We start from the raw sequence: 23971 nt of genomic DNA on the forward strand, positions 1-23971 counted from the left end.
CGTATAATATAGGCATACAAATGAATTAAACAGTGCTTTATTTTTTCAGCTACAGTAGGTGTATTTAACAGAAGCATTCAAGAAAGAAATTAAATGAACTAATATAAAAATAAAACACTACATAGACTTCACTGTAAAAATTATACACTGATGCTTATTAAAGCTATACTGTTAAAGTTCTCAGAGCAGTGAGTGATTTTCTCTTTGCTTTTGTTGTTTTAGAAATGAATACAGGTTTGGAACATCATTAGAGTGAGTAAATTTTTCATTTTCGGTTGAACTTTCCTTTTAAGGACAAGCGGCAGCATGTTTACTATTAGGCTACTGTCACTATAAGACCGGCACTCATCTAATATACACGCATATGACACGCATCCGGTTTTCACGGACACACCGGCATGGACACCGACAAAACAAAACCCGGGACGGACATCGACACAGGCACAGACACCAGCACCGGCACGGACACGGAAACACGAGCACCGATATGGACACACATGGGACGGACACACACACCAGCACCGGCACGGACACGGAAACACGAGCACCGATATGGACACACATGGGACGGACACACACCGGCACGGAAACACGGGCACCAGCATGGACACACATGGCATGGACACACAGACAACGGCACCGACATGGACACGACAAAAAACGTGAATTTGACATGGTTAGACTCATGAGACTCACCAACAGCGGTTACACAAACAAAACTAGACAAGATACAATGGAAACATGAGGGCTAATTGATACACCAAGACTAATGACTAACAAGAAACACCTGTGAACAATCATGACGATCAACCAATAAGAATATGACACCGGCACGGACACCGACAAAACAAAACCCGGCATGGGCACCGGCACGAACACACACCGACACACATGGCACAGACTCCGGCATGTACACAACCACACGGACACACACCGTCACGGACACACTGCCACGGACACCCACTGTCACGGACATCAGCACGGACACACACAGGCACGGACACACCAACACACAGACATCGGCACCGGCACGGACACACAGGCACGGTCACCGGCTTGGACACACCGATACACAGGCACGGACACCGGCACAGACACGGACACCGGCTTGGACACACCAGCACACTGGCACGGACACGGACACGGACACCAGCACGGACAAGGACACCGGCACGGACACCGGCACAGACACGGACACCGGCACGGACACCAGAACGGACACCAGAACGGACACCGGCACAGACACGGACACGGACACCGACACACGGACACCGGCACGGACACCGACACCAGCAAGGACACCGGCACGGACTCACCAACAGCGGTTACACAATCAAAACTAAACAAGATAAAATGGAAACATGAGGGCTATTTATACACCAAGACTAATGACTAACAAGAAACACCTGTGAACAATCATGACGATCAACCAATAAGAATATGGCATTAGGGTGGCAAAAATATATCACGATTTTTTCAAGAAAATCACGAATCATGATTTTATCACGATTCTTTTTCATGCTGGTTTTACTATTTTATAAGTGACTGAGCATTACAGCCAAAATAATGTCCCGATTTTAAAAACAAAGCCTTACAAGGCAACAAAATAGAAAATAAAAAAGAATGGCAGACATTTAGGCCAAGATAAAAATATTTGTCATTATTATGACCGCCGCTAGCATAGCTAGCGAAAGCGGTCATATAGGGATTGTCAAAGTTTTTTTTTTTTTTTTTTTTCGTCAATCTACTGAATTTTCCGTCAACGATACCAGGGACACCGAAACACCGGGGAACATGAAATTTGGTGAGCATGTAGCCCCACTAGACTTTTACGGAAAAATTTCGTTTGGTCCCCGGGGGCCACTCCCCCCCCGCGCTGGGCCCCCCCAAACCCAAAAAATGCAGTTTTTCCTAAATAACTACCTGAACCGTGGCACCGAGGATGAAGAAATTTGCAAAGTATGTTGGTCTTAAGGGCCCACATCAACCTAGCCCATAATCGATTGTCAAAGTTTTTTAGTTTTTTTTTCCCGTCAATCTACTGAATTTTCCGTCAACGATACCAGGGACACCGAAACACCGGGGAACATGAAATTTGGTGGGCATGTAGCCCCACTAGACTTTTACGGAAAAATTTCGTTTGGTCCCCGGGGGCCACTCCCCCCCCCGCGCTGGGCCCCCCCAAACCCAAAAAATGCAGTTTTTCCTAAATAACTACTTGAACCGTGGAACCGAGGATGAAGAAATTTTTATGGTATGTTGGTCTTAAGGGCCCACATCAACCTAGCCCATAATCACTCATTTGTGATTTGCGCCCCTCCCATAAAAAATGAAAATGCAATATTATTCTGCTTTAATCGCCCCTATCTTCAGTTGAGATGTTCAGAACTGCACCATATTTCATGTGTATGATTAACTTGACATCCTCTGGGGGTATGCTAAGTTTCGTAGAATTTCATCCATGGGGGGGTATAAAATAAATTCATTTATGTGCACATTTAGTGACTGTACACTCATTGGCCTGTAGATGGTGCTGTTGAGCGAAGGGTTGCTGGTTTAGGATGATACTGTCACACACACACATGCAGGAATACAAACAAACGCAAGCATGCACACACACTGACATCCACAGGCACAGACACACACCCATACACACACATACAAATCCACATGCACAGACACACACACACAAACACACACGCGCACACACATGTACGCACGCACACATACACGCACAGACACACACAGACACACACATACACAAACACACACACATACACACACACACAGACAGACATGCACATACTACTACTTTTTTTAGGTATCAGCCATATACCCGATTTACCAATACCCAATGTGTTATGCTTGGCCAGTATACTAATGACGTGGGTGGGACATGTTTCATGCCATGTTAGATCACATCCTGAGAGTCTACGCTTTCAGAAAATATATAGTTTATATAGTTGAATCAGTTTTCTCTTCATGGTACAGACCAAAATGTATTATGTGTACACTTTCTTCACCTAAATCCATAAAATCCCATTAATTTCAATGGGACATTTACTTAAGTGTTCTACTAGGTACAGTGGGAATAAGTTTAATTTTGTTAACATTGTTTTTTTAAAACTCTGGGACCAGGGCTACAAGATAAAACCACTTTTTTGGGGAAAAAATGTTTTTTATTTCAGTAAAACACAACAAACCCATGCCAAAGTCAGATAACAGACTTTTACCATCAACAGGCACCTCAACCGTTTGGTAGAGGTTTGTATAAATTGAATGGGAGGGTCCTTTGAAAAAAAAAACACAGATTTTTCATACTTAGTATGTATAAGTATAAGTATATATACTATTTTGATCCCGTGAGGGAAATTTGGTCTCTGCATTTATCCCAATCCGTGAATTAGTGAAACACACTCAGCACACAGTGAACACACAGTGAGGTGAAGCACACACTAATCTCGGCGCAGTGAGCTGCCTGCAACAACAGCGGCGCTCGGGGAGCAGTGAGGGGTTAGGTGCCTTGCTCAAGGGCACTTCAGTCGCTTTTTACTGTTAACCACTGTTATGGATGTGACGTTTTCACATTATGGATGTTAAGTGTCTAAACTAATGACTTTTGATATAAAACTTAAATAGTAATGGCAAATAATTACAAAACTCTAAATTATCCATGATCCACAGGAATACTCCAGACAGTCTTTTAAAATATACAACTTATATACATAAACACGCAATACAGCCAAATTGCTCCACGTCATTTATTTTTGTGGAAAGCCAGTGCAGGCCTGAGCGGCGGTCATATTTTGTACCGCCATGCGGTACATCTAGTTTTCTTTATTAAAAGATAAGAACAAAGATACACATTGTATAATATACAAATGAATTAAACAGTGCTTTATTTTTTCAGCTACAGTAGGTGTATTTAACAGAAGCATTCAAGAAAGAAATTAAATGAACTAATATAAAAATAAAACACTACATAGACTTCACTGTATAAATTATACACTGATGCTTATTAAAGCTATACTGTTAAAGTTCTCAGAGCAGTGAGTGATTTTCTCTTTGTTTTTTGTTTTAGAAATAAATACAGGTTTGGAACATCATTAGAGTGAGTAAATTCAATTAAATTCACATTTATTTGTATAGTGCTTTTCACAATACACATTGTTTCAAAGCAGCTTTACAGAAAATGCATGAGTCCACATTACAATTTAGAGTGATCTGTTATCATTGGTAACTGTCTAAGTTATGTATTTCAGAAATGTACATATACAAAATCACAGTTAGCTAAAAATGTATTCATTTAAACAATGTAATAATTTAAGTCAAGTCACATTTATTTATATAGTGCTTTTTACAATACAGATTGTTTCAAAGCAGCTTTACAGAGATAACAGGAAAATAATGTAACAAGTTTGTTTCCAGAAGAAAATAGCGTCACAGTCCAGCTTAAGTAAGCTTAGTGATGTTTCATTTTTGTTGTAAAAAAAGTTATTAATTTAATCATTTATTTATATAGCCGCTCTGGAGAAAACCATGATGTCATTGTCCAGCTCAGTTCAGTTCTCATATAATGGTGTATATAATCAATAATATTGTTGAATATTAAATTAAATTAAATGTCCCCAACTAAGCAAGCCAAAAACCAAAAAGGCGAAAAAGGCAACAGTGACAAGGAACCAAAACTCCATCAGGGAGAACCCAGGCTCCATCAGGGGCCAGTTCTCCTCTGGCCAATGAACCAACAGTGTATGATTATGATTCAGGCAGCATTATAGGTCAGAAGTCAGATTGGATTGGACATTTAGAATATAACCATGTTCCATCTGGTTGAAGATCGGAGTCATCACGCCGGTATGGAGACAGGTTTGTTGAGGATCAGTGCCGATCGATGAGGCCTTCACAGGGCAGAGTCTAGTGAAGTAATGAATACTTGTTTGTAAAAAAAATTATGACATTTAGAAAAATTAAGCATTGGTGCATGTTGAATAAATAAGGACAGAATTTTCATTTTTGGGTGAACTAGGCCTATCCCTTTAAGGACAAGCGGCAGCATGTTTACTATTAGGCTACTGTCACTTTAAGACTGGCATGCATCTAATATACAGGCATATGTGACACGCACCCGATTTTCACTCAAATGTTTGCTTTCACTTTAGACATAACCAACTGTGTTTATGGAAACTTTTTGTGTATTTGACAGTTCCCAGTAAGACTTGAAAGATACTGCAAATGATAGAATACACTGTAGCAGGATACTACAATATTTCTTCAAAAGCAGATCGTGGAGACATTTTAATCGTCCACGATCAAGAATCGTGATATCGCACACCCCTACAACAGGACACATTATTATTTTTTAAATAACTTTTTGATTTTAGTAATTGTAGTACATAAACTTTTTAATTGCAAAGTCGACATTTTCTTATTATTATTAATTTTATTTTAGTAAATGAAATCACGATTTTTAATAGTTTTAGTCACACTAGAACAACACTAGAAGTAGTGAATGATTTATGTAGTTCTGGTTCGATTCAGTCACTCTAAATATGTCTGTGCCAAATTTTGATCTGTTTTGTCATTTGTGATCTGACAGTAGAATTGGAAAAATAAACTGGTATAAAATAGATCAAGCAACATCAAATATACACAGCCAAATCTTGACCCAAAACATATGCCACAACTGTACAGCTCACAGATTTACTTTATTTTTTTGACACCCAAGACATTATTAGAACCAGCATTTGATCCCAAATTATCTAAAGATATTTTCTGAAAATTTTTCAGGCCTTAACACCGCACCTAGCCTATAAAAGGGGGGAATAATGTTGAATTGGGGGCTACTTTATAATAACTTTGTCTCTGTTCTCAAATCTTAACAAAAAAATACTAAAAAAAAACTAAAAAGAAAGCTAAATATTATTTTCACTTTTACCTTTGCACACTGTATTTACAAATAATGGCCCAGCAAACTTATCCTGATAGTAAACATGAATTATTTGCATTCGGCACATGTGCTGGGGGGGGGGAATGGTACGTCCCGCCCAGTCAACGGTTATTGGCACCGGCATCCTGATTCAAACTGCCCGGTTAATTGTTGATCCGTGTCATCGTTACCCAGCCAATGTGAGAGAGTTGTCGAGGAGAAATCCCCGCCGTTTGTGTGTCAGAGAACCGACGCCTCGCCCCTCTAGTTTTATACATACCGATTTCACTCTCCCTTTTCTTTCGGTTTTGTTGGTACGATCTGTGGGCTACACTCGCACGCGCGAATTGTTCATGTCAGTCGGATCTTTTCAATGAATCAGTTGAACCGATTCCTAAAACCGATATGAGCGATTCGTTAACGGATTGGACGTTCGGGAAACGGTTTGAGTAATCGAAGAAACGTTTAATTAAAACCTTTCACTCATGATATGTAGGCTAAACGCATATGGGACACCAATGACTATTTGTTGACGCAAAATACTCGTTTGAAATTATTCCTTGAAAAGAACTGTTCGAAAGAACCGATTCGCGGAAATGAATCGGACTTCCACACATACACACTCGGGCGCATTTTTTTCATTCGTGAGCCGGTGAAGATGGCGGCGGTGCTACTGCCGAGACTGAGCAGCCGCTCGGCTTAATCGATCATTTTCTCTAAATCACCGGGGTAGATCGGATCCAAATCGACCAAATCTTGCGGCTCAACTTTGTGAAATCACCCCCAACCTGCGATATCCATCGTGAGATCCTATCGCGTTAAACCGGCTGTTTTTTTCCACGGAAAATGCTCTTACTCTAGCTTGTGTCTCGTCCATTAGCTGTACTGGGGAGAATGGGAGAAAAGCTGGAGTTAAAACTGAAGTCGCCGGCCGGAGCCGAAGCTGCAGGCTACCCGTGGCCCTTGCCTATATATGTAAGTACTATCCGTCTTATTGTTTTAATATAAACCGAAACCAACACCGGGATTCCCTTGCGATCAGGCGAACTGGGTCATTTAGGTAGAGAACAGCGTGCATCAAAACGAGTAACCTACTACAGTGTGTAAATTTTCTCATTGTTGTTTTGGCTTTTTTCCGTGCTTGTTTCAGTACTAGTGTTTTATCAACCGCTTACAACTGGGACACGAGAGTGTCAATACATCCTAAAGTGTTGGATACCCGTAAGCATTTGTGTATATATTCATAAAGGTGCTCAGAAGATCACTAAACACTAGTTAGACATGAAATGACACAGACGGTTGTGTTTTGAAAAGACAAAATATATTATAACCTCGAATAAAATCATATTTGAATCGTTGGAAACACACACTGAGTGTGTGTAGCCTGCTGACCCAGTTGGCCATCTCGTACAGTGGTTGCGTCTTAGATTCTAGTGAGCTGGCTACCTAGGCAGCATGTTTATATAGTATATACTTAAGTGGCAGATTAAATGCGATTTAAACGTGAATATGATGTTATTCGAATCGTTTCAATTTGCTACATTTTATTTTTCAAATATTTTATGTCAGGGACTCTTTCGAGAGGTTATATTTATTATGCCAGTTAGTTGACCTACTCATAACACCCTTAAACAAACTCGCTTCACATCGAATCATTGACTCATTGTTAAACAAATACGAAACATATAGTTTATTAAAATCAAAATGACTCCTTGAAGGGGGCGTATTAATTTAGTAGGTCAAACCAATTGAATGCGGCGTGACATCCCGCACTCGAATACTATTGGTTCGTGCTGTTGTCAGTCTTTGAAGGAAGGAAAGCAGTGAACTAAAAATACTATACGCTCACTAAGTAGGCAGCTCATTAGAGTTTGAGACGGAGTCCTAACCAAAACCTGCCATAGCAGAGAGTGTATAACACTTATTCGTTTCATTATTCACGAACGAATTGTTTTAACTTACAGTAATGCACATTTTAAGCCTAAAACGACGGTTTGCATGACTCTGTATTCAACGAGACTGGAGTTCACGCTAGCCGTCATGCTAACAGTCAGATAGCAGGGCTAGCTAACTTTATCGCTTTTTACCCAACACCAATAGTCGTCAAACTCTAGATAACGTAAACAGTACATATGTCTCAGAAGTGTGTGTGTGTAGATATCTGAAGTGAATATATTAGGGTGTGATATTTCGTACCGGCTAAATATCGCACGAAGGGTGTTAAACAAAAGGCGAGTAGTGCACTCAGGCGACAGGGCAGCATCTCCTAGTGTCTTTTATTGACAAATTGCTCTGTTTTTGTCCTGTAACGTATCTCAGTTTTTTACAGTTTAACTTGAATGTTTGCTTCACAATATTTGGCGGTTGTATGATTCTAGTATGGTCCATATGGGATCCTTTGAAGTATTGAATACTGCTCTGGAAGTGTCAGATTTGTCGCTGGCGGCTTAAAATGCGGTTGCTAATTTGGCAGCCCTTGCACTTTATTTTGGTTACCATCTGTATACACCTTGAAAGGGGCAAAGTGTCATGTCGAAACCCATATGACTGACATTTCTTGAAAAACAAGCTAGTATGCAAGATTATTTAGGAAGTTTGGCAATAACTGACTTTTTAGTGGTGCTAGTGGGTTGTAAAACTTGCTGGACTTGAATATTGGCTTTTTAATTATTATTTTTATGCCGATATCTTAGAAAGCAGGATGGCTGATATAAAGCCTATATATATATATATATATATATATATATATATATATATACTTTATATTTATTTTAATCAATATTTAATACATTTGAAAACAAATCTTTAAAATAAACATGCTTATACTTTAGATGCAAACTTCTTGAATCTGCAATCCATTTTTTTTCACAAATAAAGTAATTGTTTAAAAATATATGAATATGTGAATAAAAAGGAAGTAAACACTGTAATAGGGCACTCAGTAATCTGGTAATTTTGTGCGCACTGGTAATAATATTTTTTCAAATAAAGACAAGGTAACGCTAATATTACATACAGCACACAGTGAAAACAATATGAATATGAGACAGTGGGAACCTGGATATAGCACAGCATATTTTAAAATGAAGGATTTAAAGTTTTTTGATCACGTCTCCTGAAGCTGATCTTGCACGGACCGACCGTCACTCGCAGTAACACGTTTATGCAGGCTACAAATGCACACTTTAAAAGATTGCACAGCTGGATTCGATTAAATCTGCAAGGTTTGTGAAATTAAATGTTTATTAGATATTCATATATTTGTTTAAATGATGTAGATGCGCATTTGCTGAATGTTAATGGCAAATGAGAAAGTATTTTAGCCTGAATGTTTGCCTTTTCTGTTACAAATAATATAAAAGCAAATGCTTTACTTTTTCGTATACCATTTACTTTCTTTGTTTACCAGTTCTGTCTATCAAAGTATTAGATATGACTGACAGAGATCGTAAACAAATGAAGAGGAGAATGTGAGTGAGCGCTGTGTGATCAGGCGCTTTTCAAAATAAAAGTCCCGCTTCCAACACATCGGCCAATCAGAAAAACTTATTGGCCGATGCCGATATTTTAAAAATGCCAAATATTGGCTGATATATCGGCCTTGGCGATATATCGGTCGACCACTACAGCAAATTTACATTAATATTAAAGCTTGCTTGCTAACTATTATTAATTATTATTATTGCTCAGAGGATTAGATATCCTAACACAGGGGAGTTTCACCTGGTAGAAGATAAAGCAGAAATAAAACAAACTGTATATTGGCATTGAAGCAGGGGCGCAAATATTTCGATTTGCGTATATCATAGAGAAATGGTGGTGGTGACTCTTAATATGCTTTGAACGCCTTAGCATCTGCATAGCAACGCCCTGGTAACCACCCAGAACACCCTAGCATAGTGATGGCAAGTTATTTTTCTTTTGAAAATGTAGAATTCTAGTTTCTATGACTGTTGTTCCCATAATGACATCAAAAAGTCTAGTCTTGTTCATATCATCCATTCTGAGTCAGCCACCATTCTTCTGTCTGTTGTTTCTGAAAGCATTACAGTCATTGCACATGTACAGTAATCATAACACACAGATTCCACACCGTGATTAACAACCCCCCCCCATAATAGTTCTATAACTATTTACCCTGTTATAGAGGAAAGTACTATTTAGGGTCTAAGAGATGAGAATGTCTACAAATTTGGTGTAACTAGTGAAAAAAACAAGACAAACGTATTCGTTTTAATATTTATTACAAGAACGTGTTCGGAAAGACTTTTCTCACGCCATCAAGGTTTTCTACGCAATTTCGGTCTTAGACGGAAATGGGGCGGCAGATCAAAAGGCTGTGGTTTCCACAGAAACAGCTGTCTCATTTGTCCCTTTCGCCAGCTAATATTACGTTTCATGCTCATCTTACTCAAACCGAGAATGTGGGAAGTATAGGTTCTTTTCGTCACTAAAACTCCAGTCTCTTTCATTTGTCATTCAGCGTGCCCTTTCTGGTAGTTGTGACCTCAGCAGTTTTACTGTCTCACTTGGCCTCAGATGACTTCCGTCTTTGACTTTGTCTGATGTGGGATGGATGCCCCACCTCCTGAGAGACATATTTCTGCCCTGCTGTTGGGTAAACTGAATTGCAGAGCGCCCGTGATTGGCAAGCTGCAGTTATGCCTTGAATATTTTTTGTTTAGGGAGGGGTGTATTCTGTTAATTAGGGAGTCTGGGTGGTGGTTATCCACATGCACTGTTGAAAAAATTCACCCTGTGTCATTCCAAACTCATATTGCTTTCTTTCTTGTGAGGAACACAAAAAGAGATGTTTGGCAGAATGTTCACGCTGCTTTCACAGTGGGGAATATTGTATATAAGGCCCTTTTTACGCCTTGTATTGAGATGCATTTTAGTCGATTGTATCACAAGTGGATGACGCTAAATTCAGGCGTAAATGGGGTGTAACTCTAACCCTAATGACAAAATGCACACTTCTTGGGAGAATTAACCCTTTAAGACATGGAAAAAGAGGGGATATGTGAGAGAGTTTTCTCGTGACATGTTTTCAAGAAATATTTCAGGCTTGTATTTGAGGTGACAGTGTTTTACAAAGGCCGAAATACCCATTCAAATCTTGTTTTTCAGAGACTCAGCTGAGTGTTTTTTTTTTTTTTTTCTGCTCTCCTTCGTCCACTAGCGTGCCATTTTGCCTCACGGCTTCACATTGTGCTCCGAACAAAAGCATCCCACTCACCTGGGGTGGGAGGAAGGAGGTGTTTTATCGAACACTGAGCGTCACTGTTTTCTTTCTTCCCAGCGCTCCTCAAACCTACGTTCACGGACACATTTACATCCCTTATCTGAAAACTTAAATCAGCTTTATTTGCTTCCATATCAAGTTCCTTGAACTTGGAGACAAAATGATTTGTTTAGAGTGTGAGAAAATTGGACACTCCTCATAGTTTGAACGTTACTACCCGGTTAAACACGTCACGCGTAAACACGCCGAGGTGTGGTGATTTGCCGTCCCAGCCAAAAAGAACAGTTGTGCTGAGTGGTAATCACGGGCGAAACGAAAAGTGTTCACAAGGCGTGAGTCACATCAAGTGTGCGTGAGGTGAGCGAATAGTCCGATTTTGTGCTCGTGAGTCAAGCCTGTTTGTAACAGAGGGCTGTTAGCTTTTATTTCTTGCTCTCTGTCATCCTCCCCTCCTTTCCTCTGGATATTTTTAGCTGCGGCTCTGGTGTTGCTGTGCGCCGGAACACCCCGTACACACGCCGTCCCCCCTCCTCCCGTGCAGCACGATGAGCTGAAGTGTCTGCTTGTGCACGTACACACTCCGCCATCTGTCTTAGCATTTGCATTTAACGCAGTGTTGAAATAACGCAAGTCAGCCGCATCCCGCTTTAAATAAGTGCCCTTGTTCGCCTTAGACTGTGGCTGCATTATTTCCCAGTGCCGTCACACCGCCTCGGAGCTGCAGGGGTGGGCGGAAAAGCACGAGACCCGCCATACTTAGAGCGAAGCGGGAAAACGGCTCCCTGCTGGATGAGGAGGAGCCTAGTGAGGCAACGGAGCCCAGCAGCGGCACACTCCGGCAGGCAGAGGGTTTCTCAGGACTCTGTTGACGGAAAGTGGGTCACTGGGTCAGGAAGCAGCAGAGCTCCAGCGGCAGGACTGAGCGAGTCGGCTGGGTCACATCCACATTTTAGACACAATCCTGGGTTAATTGGCATCAAAACTGATTCATTATGACCTCAGAGCTCTTAAAAGGCCAGCATTACACGTATTTAAGTACGGCACTGTCATGTGTGATGGCTTTGGTAATTGAAATAAAGCTAAATTAAATGAACTACAATTAACATGAAACTGGACATATAAATAAGCTTAAGGCCATCCTTAAAAATATTTTGGTTTGCAGTAACAGCAAAAAAAAAGAAAAAAAGGGTCGGTAGGTAGGTCTATATTTTTATATATATAAAAAAGTATATTTTTTTATAAAATAAAATAAAATCGGGGGTCGGGGGGGCTGCAAACAATTTTCACCGATGTCTAGGGGCTGTTCACACCAGGATATAACCAGGCTGTTTTTTGAGGATATAAATCCGATCTTCAATTCCCGCTATATGCAGATTTAATGGAGTGCACGTCACCGAAAGCAACAGTTATGAGATGCATTATTTTATTGATCATCAGCTAAAATTTCTGAATCAAAGCCCGCAATAAGAGAAAGCGGAAACAGCCCTGGCAAGATCATTTCGTTTCTTTACATTTAATAAAGATGATTGTGTGTTAAGCGTCTGCGACTTACTTTCACTTTGATTTGCGATAGCACGTTGATGCTCAGCTTCTCATCTGCGGCGATACGTGTTGCAGTAGTGTCGTCATATCTGACTAAAACATGACATATAGCCTATAACACGCTCTCATATGTTTATTTTTTAATAAACCATATTCAACAACATCTAAAAATGAAATAATCTTTAGAGTAAAGCCGCAGCCATCATTACCAAGCGCGAACCATTGACAGTGAATGAAACGAAGCGAACTACAGGCCGTAGTGTGACATGCGTTAACCAATGGTGTAAACATAATCATAGATGACGCGCCACGGGTTTTTATTTAAAAGAAAGAACGTAGCTTATGTTTGTATGTAGGTCTAGGCAATTTATATTCACAATACTTAATAACTATTATTATTTTATTGCATTTGTATTAGTTGTTTGAAGAGTTAAAAAAAAAAATCGGTCGGTCTTAACGCATTTTACAACCGGCAAGTCGGTCGGACTAAAAGGGAAAATAAATAAATAATTGGGTCGGTACTAAATTGACACGGTCGGTCGGGTTACGGCAAACAAGAATATTTTTAAGGATGGCCTAAATTCTAAATATTAGTTAATACTTAACACTGTAACATACGACAGCATGGTTTCTGCTTTTTTTTGTGAATAAGGCCCATTTTCTTTTGCACACAAGCTTTGTGCTGAGATATAGATCTTGCTTTGCATTCATAGACTGCAACATACGTGATCAGTGAAGCCGGCTTGGTGACATAATGTACTTATCCGGGCATGTGCGCCCAATGAACTTGTTTAGCTGCTTGAAGGCACACTGGCTTCTGTGTGTGCAGGAATGTGCTACAGTTGTGATCCGTGATCCTGCTCAAACTGGAAAGGTCAAGTTTCTGTTGTAGTTGTAGAAACTTGTTTCTTGTAGATGGATAACTACACATCATGTGCTAAATAAGTAGTCTAGGGAGTAAGTAAACGGTAATTTGAACCTTGTTCATAACTCAGCATTTCTTTCCTTTTGCCCCAGGATAAACATCATGATGCTGCACATGAAATCATCGAGACCATACGGTAAGTCTGTGATGGGTATTATGGGTTTGATTTTGCACTTGTATTTGACTGCTCTGTTTGTAAAAGGTGTATTGTCAGTAAAACAGTAATAATCGATGTAGTAATACCTAACATGTCTCTTCTCTTTGTCCAGCTGGGTGTGTGAAGAGATCCCAGATCTTAAGCTGGCCATGGAGAACTACGTTCTTATCGACTACGACACCAAGAGGTGAGGAAATTGTCACAAAATGGTCTCATAAGCAGGGCTTGACAATAACTTTTTTGCTCACCAGCCAATGTGGCTTGTGGTTTTCCAAAGTTACTAGCCACTAATCACTGGCCACCATTTTGACATTGATACCATGGGGAAAAACTGATATATATATATATATATATATATATATATATATATAAAATATAATATAATATATTAGGGCTGGGAATCAATTAAAAAAAATTAACTAATTAATTGCGTATCTCCATTTCTCCAACTAGGGGTTGGGCCACGGGTCAAACAGAAAATACGCGCTGCGTTAATCGCCCGTTAAAAAAATTAGTGCCGTTAATATGATTTTGCGTTAACGCATTATTAACGCGCTAACTTTGACAGCACTAATATATATATATATATATATATATAGAGAGAGAGAGAGAGATATATATAGATATAGATATATTTTGTCTCATAATTTGGCAGCAGGTATATTAGGTTGGTATATACTAGGTTGCACATGCGTTTTCTTTGTCACCTGTTTACATCACTTAAAATAAAACTCACTGTGTTTATGTGAATACTCACCAAGATCGCAATTTTGACATTTTGTGTGTATTTGACCTTTTTCGCTGCTTATTGCGCTTCAACAATCTCAATTTAGTACTGAGTGGCAGCTTTGTTTGCGCACAGCAAACCAGCAAAATCTGAGTGAACGAGTAAAATTATGCAGAATTCAAGCCCTGTAACACCAACAATGTTCTTAAAATTCAACCTGGCAAAGTGGCTAGTAGGAGTGACTGCGTTACACGCCACTGTTGAAATCCACCCCCATTTGGCGGGTTGGTGGGTGTTAATGTCAAGCCCTGACAAACCATTAGGTGTCATTAAAAAACAAAGCTTTAAAAAATAATAATAATTATTATGATTCTTGTTATTAATGTAGTTGTAATTCTAATAATAATAATTGTATTATTTATTTGATGATTAAAAGTGCCATTTGTACGAGCTAATAAAAAATACTAGTTTTGTGAAAGTAAAATCACAGTTTCTATGAAGTTTGTCAAGTTTGTGTTTTTTCTTGCAGCTTTGAGAGTATGCAGAGACTGTGTGATAAGTACAACAGAGCCATTGACAGCATTCACCAACTGGTACGTCAAGTCTGTCTTGCCGACAACAGATGATTTTTGCCTCAAACAAAGTGTTAAACCGTGTTTGTGTGTTGCAGTGGAAAGGGACCACCCAACCAATGAAACTAAACAAACGGCCTTCCAACGGCCTGCTGCGTCACATCCTGCAGCAGGTCTACAACCACTCCGTCACCGACCCGGAGAAACTCAACAACTACGAGCCGTTCTCTCCCGAGGTGTACGGAGAGACCTCCTTCGACCTGGTGGCCCAGATCATTGACGAGATGGAGATGATGGAAGAAGACACGTTTGTGGATTTGGGCAGTGGTCAGTAATGTCTGTTATTGAGGGCCTATTCGATGGTGGCCCTAAAGTACAAGTGAAAATTGCAAATCTGAAAACGCAACTTCAAAATTCACTTCAATAAAATTTTAAGCAGCTTAAAATTTGATGTCCAATTAAAACGCAAAGCGAATTGTGAGCTACAAATCGGAAAACTCAACCGCGAATTCAAAAACGCAACAGTAAATAGGGCTGGGTTAAAAATATAGATTTCTCAATTTTAATCAATTCTCATTTTTATGAACCCACATTGATTCTTAAATCCCAAGAGTTGATTTGTTCACGTTTGTTCATGTCAAGCCCTGCTCATACGTATGGTCCATTCACTTTGGCGTTCTTTAATGCGTCGTGACAGATCTCTTCCGCTTTACTACTAGTTACAGCACCATATAAACATGAATGAACATCAGAAGGTATGTTGAAAGATACAGTACAACGTACCGGAATCATTATCACGATATCATTATCATAACATTATCACTGCGGAAAGACGTCGATAAAACAGCTTGTTAATGTCACGACAGCTCACAACAGTGAATTCACTACTAAATTGGTATAAACGGGCCTTGAGTAGCAGTTTAAGATTGAAAGTCCAATAATGTCCAGTCGGTCCATTATACATGATATACAGTGTTGTTTTTGCTTGAATTGCAGGGGTTGGTCAGGTAGTCCTGCAGGTCGCTGCAGCCACCAACTGTAAACACTACTTCGGCGTGGAGAAAGCAGACACTCCAGCAACCTATGCAGAGGTACCAACAGGAAGCCGAAATTAAACGTTCCTTATATACCCTGACATAACCCTGGATTTTGCGCTAATCTTTATATCTGAATGCGTTTACAGTCAATGGACAAAGAGTTTAAGAGGTGGATGAAGTGGTATGGCAAAAAACATGGCGAGTACACGGTGAGTGTGTGTTCTGGTGATGCGCCAAAACGATCCCCAGTGTGTTTGTTTATTAAAACCAATGTTATTACTTGTGAAAACTTCAGTATTGTGACTAATCCGTGCATACTTGATGTCGTTTGGTCTTGTTTGGCAGTTGGAAAGGGGAGATTTCCTGTCAGAAGAATGGAAGGAACGAATAGCCAGCACAAGGTATGATCACATACAGGCTCATTAAATGTTTATAACAAGGCTATAACCTGATTATAACCAGAGCATCTTTCCAAGTAATGTTAGTTTTTTTGACATGTTACATTTTCATCATTAATTCTTCATAATTCAGAACCGTTTGCATGTTGTACATAACGTCTTGTGTAAGGATGTAGTGTGATGTGCTCTTTTGCAGTGTTATTTTTGTGAATAACTTTGCCTTTGGTCCTGAGGTGGACCACCAGCTGAAGGAACGTTTCGCCAACATGAAGGAAGGTTTGTGGTGTCATCATTATGGTCTTGTTAAAAAAAGACTAAATAATGAGTAGGACTGCACAGTTAGTTAAATCGAATTTAGCATGAGCGCTGCTGTTTCCATGTCATTTTATTTTGGGGAAATCATGTTAAATGTTTTAATTGCCATTCAAATTGCTATTGAAATCATAACATTTGGTGCAGTCCTAACTTGAAGTAAACTGCACAGCTGCTTACGTTTGAAAAAGAAAGGGCTCTGTGTCAGAGTAACTCAAAGGCACCTGTGTCAACATGTCATGCTTGACCTTTGACCCCAGTCAGACTTGTTTTTTAGTTTGCATTGACTTACAGATGTCAAAGAGATGAATATGTGCTTAGATTTTCTCCTCGGTGTTACCTGGCTGAATTTCAGTCTCGTTTCTTGCAGGTGGAAAAATTGTATCCTCAAAACCTTTTGCACCTCTTAACTTCAGAATAAACAGCCGAAACTTAAGTGGTGAGTATAAAAGTTTGTACAACACGATTCCCCTACAAAAAGATGGTACCATGGTTAAAAAAAAAAAAAAAAAAAAAAAGAGAGAGAGAGAGAATTTACTATCATGGTAGTTTCTTGACTATTTAAAGTGTTTGGTGGTTATTCTCTGATACATTTTTATAAGTGTTAAGGTGTCGTCACATTTGCGATATTTCGCTCATAAAAAAAAAGTCACAGCTCAACAGAAGTCACTTTCAAACCATGAAGCTTTCTATTGGTCAACGTGGCAAATTCATGTGAAAAAATTCAACCTCATGCGAAATCTGTGTGGGGAAATCTTTCGACCTCACGCAAATTTCCCGATTTCTGCTAGCGAACAAGGCCTTGAGTTGTTGAGCTGCCGCAAAACCATGGTCCAGTTAGTGTTACCACAGTAAATCCATGGTAAATGATGGTGATTTGTCGATTGAAAAGCCTTCTGTCTGTATCGTTGCGCAGGAGTTCGTTTGTCAGGATCTGCTCTAGTAAGCTTGTGCTGTGCTGGTGTTTGAACATTGAGCCGAACGGATAAATCGAGCCTGAAAACTCAGCGAATTCAGCACCATCATTGATAATTATGGTAGTCAACACTGCGAATTTGTGTGGGGAAAAGGGTTGTAACGGTATGAGATTTTCACGGTATGATAATCGTCTCAGAAAATATCACGGTTTCACGGTATACGGGATTTATTATCATAATCATCAGCTAAAATTACCCTAAATGAATGAATGCAGATAGGCTTTTTTTGGTTGAACATATGGTTTATTATAACAAACTTTTTTGAATGACTTCTGGAAGTATGAGTCTACCTTTTGAACAAAATAAGGAATAAGTTATTTATTAAATGGGAACTGAAATGTGGGATATAACTTAGATGGGGCAAACTAATTCCCATTTTTATAATCAAAAACATGTCTAATCAATTGAATTCATAAAACCGTAACTTATTTTTATTCTTAATTTAGTAATTATTATTTAAGATAATAGAGGCTTATGAAATGTATTTTATTTCCTCAGAAAACTGAACTGAGTTGTCTGAGTTGAAACTGAGTTGTCTGATATAATTTGTCTGGATTCTATGATTTAATACAAATATATTATTGAAAATGCAAGAGGAAATGTTACAACTTTTGTTTGTCTGCAGACTCTGCACAATAGAGGTATACTAAATTAAAACTCAGACAAAAAACTATATTATTTCTTAAATAATGTTTAAATAAACTTTATTGTTGTTGTTATAACTTTAAGTTGGCTACATTCTATTGTACAATAGTAATCAGTCATTATTTCTAATAATGACTTAAGCTAAACCGAACTTTTATTTTGAAAGGCTGTACTAAACTCCTTTGAGTTTCAGTCAGAGTGTAATTGATGATGATTCTTTTAAATAAAATTATGAAATGCTCATTAAAGGGTTAGTTCACCCAAAAATGAAAATTCTGTCAGTAATTACTCACCCTCATGTTGTTCCAACCCCGTAAGACCTTTGTTCATCTTCGGAACACAAATTAAGATATTTTTGCTGAAATCTGAGAGCTGGATCACTCCTCCATAGGCTTCTAAGACATTATAACTTGCTGGCCCAGAAAATGCATTAAAGACATCGTTAATATAGTCCAAGTGACTACAGTGGCTCAATCTTAAGTTTATAAAGCGACGAGAATACTTTTTGTGCGCAAAAAACCCCCAAAATAACGACTTTATTCCACTATTCATTTCCTTCTCTCTGGGCCTCGAGTTTTTTCACATAGTAAATCTGCGCAGCGCGTCTGTGTTGCACGTCACACGCATGACACACATGACCAGCGTCGGCCAATAGTGAGCCTACGTGTGACGTGCAACACAGACACGCTACGCTAAAACACTACATGAAAAAACTCGAGGCCCAGAGAGAAGGAAATGAAAAGTGGAATAAAGTCGTTATTTTTGTGTTTTTTTGCGCACAAAAAGTATTCTCGTCGCTTTATAAACTTAAGATTGAGCCACTGGAGTCACTTGGACTATATTAACGATCTCTTTAATACATTTTCTGGGCCAGCAAGTTATAACGTCTTTAGAAGCCTATGGAGGAGTGATCCAGCTCTCAGATTTAATCAAAAATATCTTAATTTGTGTTCCGAAGATGAACGAAGGTCCTACGGGGTTGGAACAACATGAGGGTGAGTAATTACTGACAGAATTTTCATTTTTGGGTGAACTAACCCTTTAAGTTCTCTCAGAGCAGCTCTGGATATGTTCATGTTCACGTCCTCATAAAGTGAGTGAGAAGGCAGACGCTTTAAACACCATGAGCGTCACATACTTGAGCATGTACTAGATGAAACGGCGCTGCTCATTCACACAGACACGCAGAACAAGCAAAATATAGATATAGTCTTTTGCGCTGTATATTCATAGACACGCATATAGCGATTTGATTTATTGCACAGCTATATTTATTTATTTATTCATCAATCTTTTGCCATTTTACGTGACATCTGCGTTATATTGTAAACTCCCTCTGCAACTACAACCCTCGGCCATAAATGGAACATGCCTTTATCTGCACGGAGGGACGGTGTTCGCGAATATGGGAGAACATGTTCGACGTATTTCCTCCTTTTGCAGCCACTCTTCGCGTTCGTTTTTCGGATACCCAAAGTATTTCCCCTCTGAGATTTAAACTTTTTTTTCGGCGGCGGCGGATAGAGATTAGAATTCGCAGCCTCTGTCTCAGACATTTTATCCGCTGTACATGTATGGGTGGAGTCTAAGCAGTCAAGTGGAAAGAAGTTGCATATGCGCAGGTGAGATCTGGTCACGATATGATAATCGTACATGTCAATATCGCGATAAACCGCCATACCTTTACAACCCTAGTGGGGAAGTCTTTCGCCCCTTGCATGAAATTCCTGAACACAAAGATTCCTATTAGACTGCTCACGAAACAGTACATTTGATGAGTAATGTTCTTTTTTTGTGTGTTTTTGTTAAGATATTGGCACAATAATGAGAGTAGTTGAACTGTCCCCTCTGAGGGGATCGGTGTCGTGGACGGGGAAGCCAGTGTCGTACTATCTGCATACAATAGACCGCACCGTAGTAAGTTCCCTTTTATTCATGTCACATTGGTTTTGTTGTTCCTCTTGGTGTACAATGGGAGTCTTATTTGCATTAGCCTTTTTTGCCACAGAGCACCCTAAAACTTCGAGTATTACATTTCACATGTATGTATGTATGTATATTGATATCTAACCAAACACTTTTTCTTTTTGCAGCTTGAAAACTATTTTTCTAGTCTCAAAAATCCTAAACTCAGGGTAAGATTTTCGTGTTTGATTGTCATGTTGTTTGAATTATTATTTTTTTTGGGCCAAAATATCCTGCTAAATCTCTTCCCACAACACATGCGGTGTGTTTTGGTTCCAGGAGGAGCAGGAGGCAACCAGAAGGCGGCAGCAGAAGGACAGTAAGGAGAATAAGAGCAACACCACCACCCCAACCAAGCCCAAGGAGCACAAGGTAGACCTTTAGGAATCGCATAAATATTATGCTGTTCATTTATTTCAGATGTATTTGTCTATATGTTTATTTAAAATCAATAATTTTCTTTATTTTTATTGATTAAATTGTCTTTGCCGTGTGCCTCAGACGCAGCATGAGTCGGGTGGTGAGGAGGTCCGCTCGAACTCGCATGTGCCCGTGAAGCCTTCGCCCAAACCCCGCCGGGCCAAACTGCTGGCCAGGGGCCGCAAGCTCGGCAACAGGAAGCGCGGGCGGCCCAAGAAGGCTGCCACTACCACCGCAGCCGAGCGCAAGAGCAAGAAGAGCCAGAGCGCCCTTGATCTGCTTCATGCCAAGACCCTCTCAGCGGCCCCCGCTCAGGGTGAGACACTAATCTAAAATCAGGCTTTTCAAGGTAATTGAACAGCATTATTACCCTTGACATTAACTTGTACTTTCGGTCAATCCACAGATGTGTACAGGTCACCTCAGAGTCCGTTCTTTCAGCTACCTCCCAAAGTGCAGCATTATACATCAAGTCAGCTTCTCATGAGCCCCACTCCACCAGGCCTGCAGGCTCTTCTTGGTAATTTCACTCAGCCTCACTTCTCCTTCCATATTTAACACGAGGAGATCCATTTCAGTTCCACAGACATGCGTTTCTGCTCCAGTTACGTAGTCAGACACACAGTTAACGTAAACGGTCTCGTTTGTGCTCTAGATAACGTGAAAGTCCAGTACCTGCAGTTCATGGCCTACATGAAGACACCACAGTACCGCACCAACCTGCAGCAAGCTCTTGAGCAGGAAAAGGTAAATGTGTCTCTTAGAATATATATTCTATATTAATAATATATTATAATGAAGTATATAATGAAGTTTATTAAAAAAAAATATGTATATATATATATATTTGTATATGTGTGCAGTGTTTCCCCTAGGTTTACAGGTTTGGGGGGGGGGGGGGATATCTCTTTAAAAAAAACATAAGATATCTCTTTAAAAAAAACAAAAAAACATATTTAAATCTTTTTAAAATTGACTTTTGCAAATAACCTTTGTTAAATGTATAGAAGTATTTGTTAATATTAATGGACCAGAGCTTAAATAGTTTTATTTTTTAACTAACAACTAAAAAAAGATTTATAAATACTAACAAATATATTTCTCATTCATTGTTCGTTAATGTTAGTTAATACATTTATATGACAAACAAATTTTAAATGGGCTTTTTTTGTGAGAAGTTTTTATTTCTATGATGCATTTATTGGAGAGAATAATCCTGTCAGACGCAGCACTGCTGTGAACGCGCGTTCACGTTTAAACACAATTTAAACAATGTATTATTCAATGCATTACTTCTATATAATTATATATTAAGTTGCTCAAGCAAGTGGTAAAATATTTAACCATGTATTTATATTAAAATCTTTTGCATTTAAATTTTAATACAATAAATCTTGCATGTCACAAAGAACTTGTTTTTCCACCTCCACGAATGTCATTATGTCGCCTTGTTGAGGTAAATTGTAGTTTTCCTTGCTTTACCCCGGTTTTAAAGTTAAAAAAGTAGTATTTAATTAAATAGATTTATGGTGAGATTACTACATTTTATTTAATTAATCGCACTTATGGTGAAATTACTACATTTTCAGGTCAATCTGTGTTCACGTTGACCACGAAACATGCGCTGTCACTTTAATTCAGCGTTTGCAGCACAGCAGAAATCATAGACAGTATATAAACGGCAAAAGTAGACTCGGTGCGGAAACGATCGATGCACTGCTGTATACGCACCGCAACTGGAACGGATCGATCATCGACGGACTGCATCCGCGTGCAGTGTGAAAGCTCTGTAAACATGGGTACGGAAAAAAATACTCACCGCACACGCACTGCAAACGAAATATGTGTGAAACGGGCGTAGACTTGGAGCAGGAGAGCTACTCCGGCTGTAGAGCGAGTGTTGCCATCTTCAGTTCAGCGACATATTTCCCGCCGCGCGCTCTCTGTCCGCTAGTGCTCATCTGTATTTGACGCAAGTGTTTGTTTGTGTGTGAGTGTGCGCGCTTGCGCACTCATTGGGATAATTGTAAACGCGCAAACACAGACAGAAAAGACATGCCATCGTGGAAATAAGATAAATAACATATTACTTAAGGGCTATTTAGTTTTTTTAAATAAAATAACAAATTGTAATCTGGCGCTATAAAGAAAATCAAATCAAATTTACTTGACTTCAAGGGGGGCGGGGGAGCCGTTAGGAGGGCGGGGCGCCCCCCTTATATAATGGTAGGGGAAACACTGTGTGTGTATGTATGTATGTGTATATGTGTGTATGTATGTATGTGTGTGTGTATATATATATATATATATATATATATATATATATATATATATATATATATATATATATATATATATATATATATATATATATATATATACAAACACATACACACATATACATACACATGTACATATATATACACACACATACACACATATACATACACATGTACATATATATATATGTATATATGTGTATATATATGTGTATATATATGTGTATATATATATATATATATATATATATATATATATATATATATATATATATATATATATATATGTATATGTGTGTGTATGTATATATATGTATGTATATATATATATGTGTGTGTGTGTATGTATGTATGATAATATATATCTGTATAAAGTATTTGTATTTTATTAATAAATTGTTTTAAAATGATATACATTTTATTTAAAAAAATATATATTTAAATTGTTCATTCATATATATGTGTGTATTATTAATAGTGTTTCATTCAAATTAGGATAATACTAAGAAATAAAATTAATAAAATGAAATACTTTCATTATTAATGTTATTAATATATTAATATTTTGAAATAAAAATATTTTAAATTAAAATGTGTAAAATAAATATATGTAGTATATAATTTTTAATAGTAGTAGTAGTAATAGTAGTAACAAAATTATTAAAAAAACATCATAGTTTTATAAATTTTAGGGCTGTCACGATATCTGATTTTTTTTCACTACACCGTTATTGTGGCCAAAAGATCTATAGCAATCTTCATTTTTCTTATTTTTCTATCTTATTTTTATATATATAATTATTATCAGTAGCAGTAATAGTAGTAGTAGTAATAAAACAAG

General features: G+C 38.6%; 1 protein-coding gene across 3 annotated transcripts in view; it reads left to right on the forward strand.

The window, feature by feature from the left end:
* The first annotated feature begins 6569 nt into the window (after positions 1-6569).
* dot1l (DOT1-like histone H3K79 methyltransferase) overlaps positions 6570-23971 on the forward strand; it is a 31200-nt gene continuing 13798 nt past the window's right edge. For 2 of the 3 annotated variants that reach the window (XM_084117956.1, XM_084117954.1), the window contains exons 1-16: positions 6570-6904; positions 13734-13777; positions 13911-13985; positions 15055-15118; positions 15196-15424; positions 16094-16188; positions 16281-16343; positions 16480-16535; positions 16729-16808; positions 17215-17283; positions 20277-20383; positions 20560-20601; positions 20711-20803; positions 20933-21167; positions 21258-21371; positions 21507-21598. In XM_084117956.1, the coding sequence (XP_083974082.1) occupies positions 6824-6904; positions 13734-13777; positions 13911-13985; positions 15055-15118; positions 15196-15424; positions 16094-16188; positions 16281-16343; positions 16480-16535; positions 16729-16808; positions 17215-17283; positions 20277-20383; positions 20560-20601; positions 20711-20803; positions 20933-21167; positions 21258-21371; positions 21507-21598 (1539 nt within the window). In that variant the 5' untranslated portion in view covers positions 6570-6823. The remainder of the gene's footprint in view (positions 6905-13733; positions 13778-13910; positions 13986-15054; positions 15119-15195; positions 15425-16093; positions 16189-16280; positions 16344-16479; positions 16536-16728; positions 16809-17214; positions 17284-20276; positions 20384-20559; positions 20602-20710; positions 20804-20932; positions 21168-21257; positions 21372-21506; positions 21599-23971) is intronic. The other variant, XM_084117955.1, reaches the window with a different exon arrangement.

This window comes from Abramis brama, assembly GCF_963993115.1.
Source record: "Abramis brama genome assembly, chromosome: 6".
Classification (NCBI taxonomy): domain Eukaryota; kingdom Metazoa; phylum Chordata; class Actinopteri; order Cypriniformes; family Leuciscidae; genus Abramis; species Abramis brama.